Source organism: Petaurus breviceps, unplaced genomic scaffold (genome assembly GCF_028583685.1).
Source record: "Petaurus breviceps papuanus isolate PSGF00001 unplaced genomic scaffold, PetGlider_PUasm1.0 91041, whole genome shotgun sequence".
Taxonomy (NCBI): Eukaryota; Metazoa; Chordata; class Mammalia; order Diprotodontia; family Petauridae; genus Petaurus; species Petaurus breviceps.
In genome coordinates, this window is record NW_027187400.1 from 25,866,025 (window position 1) to 25,868,876 (window position 2,852).

Here is a 2,852-nt window from a genome sequence, read left to right on the forward strand (position 1 = left end):
ACCAGAGGTGGGATGCTCTGCATGAGCATAGACGCATAGATACATAAATAGATAGATGATGGATGGATAGATAACAGATGGATGAATGGATGGATGGATGGATGGATGGATGGATGGATGGATGGATGGATGGATGGACAAACAGGTAAAGACACACACATACACATAAACATATATACTTACATAGATATATACACACATATCTACATGCATACATATACACATAGGCATATCTATACATTCACACACACGTACATGAAGTGATTTGGTAACCTTAATGCTGCTTCTCCTTCTCGGCTCCCCTCAGGTTGGCCTATGCTCCTGGCAATCACAGGGATCCCCGCAGTCCTGCAACTTCTCTCTCTGCCCTTTTTCCCAGAGAGTCCCAGGTATACGCTGATTCAGAAAGGCGATGAAGGCCAGGCCAGGAAAGGTACCCAGGATGCATTCTCATTTCCTACTCCAGCTTCTGAGCAGGCTCTGCCTACTCTGAAATTCCTTCTCACGTTTATTTTTCTCTAGATTCCTCTCTGCCCTCCTCCACAAAGCCTGAAGCTGCTGCTGGGCACAGGGATGAGGCTGGGCGCCTGGTTGAGGGCATTCCTAACATGTGCGGGGGGGGGGGGGGCTAAGGCTTTTTTCTCCCTTCAAACCCAGTGGTTTGGTTAGGTTCCTCTTTGTCTTTGGGTCCTTAGCACCCAACATAAGCAGACAAGCATATACAAGCATATGACTGCTTGTAGGAGGCAGCCTTTGAGCTGAGCATAGAAGCAACATATCTAGGTACTTAAACGCTTATCGAATAGAAACTTGTAGAGAGAGCTGCCCTGGTGAGGAGGGGAAAGGGTCTGGACGTCAGCCTCACCTCTGTTCTGCGGCTGCGCCCCATCTGACTGCTTTGTCCTCAACCCCAGCTTTGAGGGAACTGAGAGGCTGGGACAACGTGGAGGACGAGATTGAGGAGATGCACCTGGAGGACCGGGCAGAGAAAGCCGAAGGGCGCCTGTCTGTGATCAACCTCTTCACCTTCAAGCCCCTGAGGTGGCAGCTCATTTCTGTCATTGTCCTAATGGCAGGCCAGCAGTTGTCCGGCATCAATGCGGTGTGTGGGATTCTGGGAAGGGAGGAGGGAGTGGGCCATCAGAGCAGCTACAAGCCCAGGACAATGGGATTTTGTCTCTGGTGGTAATGTCTGGGGGGGGGGGGGGGGGAGGAAGGGGGCAGGGGGGTGGAGAGGTGAAAAGGGGATGTGACTCTCCCTCCCTGCTGCAATCCTCCCACCTTACTCTGCCACCATTGTTTGGGTGACTTAGAATAAGAAACCAAAATCAAGTGTGGGTGACTGAGCTTGCCTCCTCACTGTCCCTGGGCTACCCTTTCCCTAGATTCTTAGGGACATTCATTCCCCTAAATCAAGAATTAAAGCTTGTCACCTGCACCCTTGGACCTCCACTAATGTTATGTCTGTATGCTTTTGTTCCAGATTAACTACTATGCAGACATGATCTATGCCACAGCCGGTGTGAATCCCATGCACTCTCAGTATGTGACCGTGGGCGCAGGCATACTCAACATTGTGATGACAGTGATCTCTGTAGGTCATTTTCCATACCTAGAAGCTGATGCCACAGTCAAGGAGGCAGGACAGTGGAATGGTGGGATCAGGAAGGCAGCAGCTACTACCAGTGCCCCTGAGGAGAGCACCGGCTTCTTTTCCACTCTGAGGCTGCCTGCAGATGGTAGCCAAAGTGCTATCACCAAAAGCTTCTGACCTACTAATCCTTTTCTTTTTCCTTCTTTTTTTTCTTGGAGGGGGAAAGTAGGGCCATTGGAGTTAAGTGGCTTGCCCAAGGTCTCACAGCTAGTTTTTTGTGTTAAATGTCTGAGGCCAGATTTGAACTCATGTTCTCCTGACTCCAGGGCCAGTGCTCTCTATTCACTGTACCACCTAGCCCCCACCACCCCCAACTAATCCTTTTCACATGGCCATTATACTGCATCTGGGGAGCTCATTTTGCTGACAGGAGGTTGGACCACTTGTAATTTCTCTGTTACAGAGCAGGTAGCTTAGTAAGAAGCGGGTAGAGACGGTTCTTAAACAGTCTCTTCTGGGTTTCTGTACCCCTGGACTTTGCATGTTCCTGGAAAAGTTTTGTGCACCAGTCTGTGTTTTAAGTTGCCTGAAGTCTTAGACCAGAAAAGTGGGAAATAATGTCTGTACCTTCTGAGCTCTTCCCTACCCTCTCAGACAAGTCTAGATTAGAGGTCATGGAGTCCTGGCAGTCAGTGGCTATGGGACCCATAGAGAAAGGGTCATTTATCTTTAGGGGGTCTCTGAGAAGAGTCTCCCAAAACATAAGGAAACCCAGAGGAAGACTCAGACAAAATTCAGACAAGTCACACCAGTCACTCTAGACTTGGAAGGAGTAGTCTTCCCTTGTATCAGTCAATCAATCATCAAGCATTTATTGATTAAATATTTTATCTTTTTCCAATTACATACAAAAACAATCTTTAACTTTGATTTTTTAAATTTCAGGTTCCAAATTCTCTCCCTTCCTCTCCTCCCCCCTTATTGAAAAGGCAAGAAATTTTATACAGATTATCCATGTGCACTTATCCTAAGTAGTACCGTGTTTCCCCGATAATAAGACACTGTCTTATTATTTTTTTTGGAAAGAAAAACACCAGAGGGCTTATTTTCAGGGGAGGGCTTATGTTGTCCTGCCTCAGCTCTCCTCCGTGGCACTGCTCTCAATGGCGCCAGCAAGCAAATCACTGGGGAAGAACAGGATGACGAGCTCACTGCTGCAGCTCTGATTGGATGCAGCTCAGAGCGCGGCGTGCGTTTC

At 48.2% G+C, this 2,852-nt stretch overlaps 1 protein-coding gene across 1 annotated transcript in view; it reads left to right on the forward strand.

The window, feature by feature from the left end:
• The window catches only part of LOC138154268 (solute carrier family 2, facilitated glucose transporter member 7-like), a gene marked incomplete at its 5' end in the record, with an annotated part of 32,785 nt that overhangs the window by 20,515 nt on the left and 9,418 nt on the right, over positions 1-2,852 (forward strand). Inside the window, 3 exons of the mRNA XM_069078868.1 lie at positions 308-433; positions 915-1,102; positions 1,484-1,594. Of these exons, the coding sequence (XP_068934969.1) occupies positions 308-433; positions 915-1,102; positions 1,484-1,594 (425 nt within the window). The remainder of the gene's footprint in view (positions 1-307; positions 434-914; positions 1,103-1,483; positions 1,595-2,852) is intronic.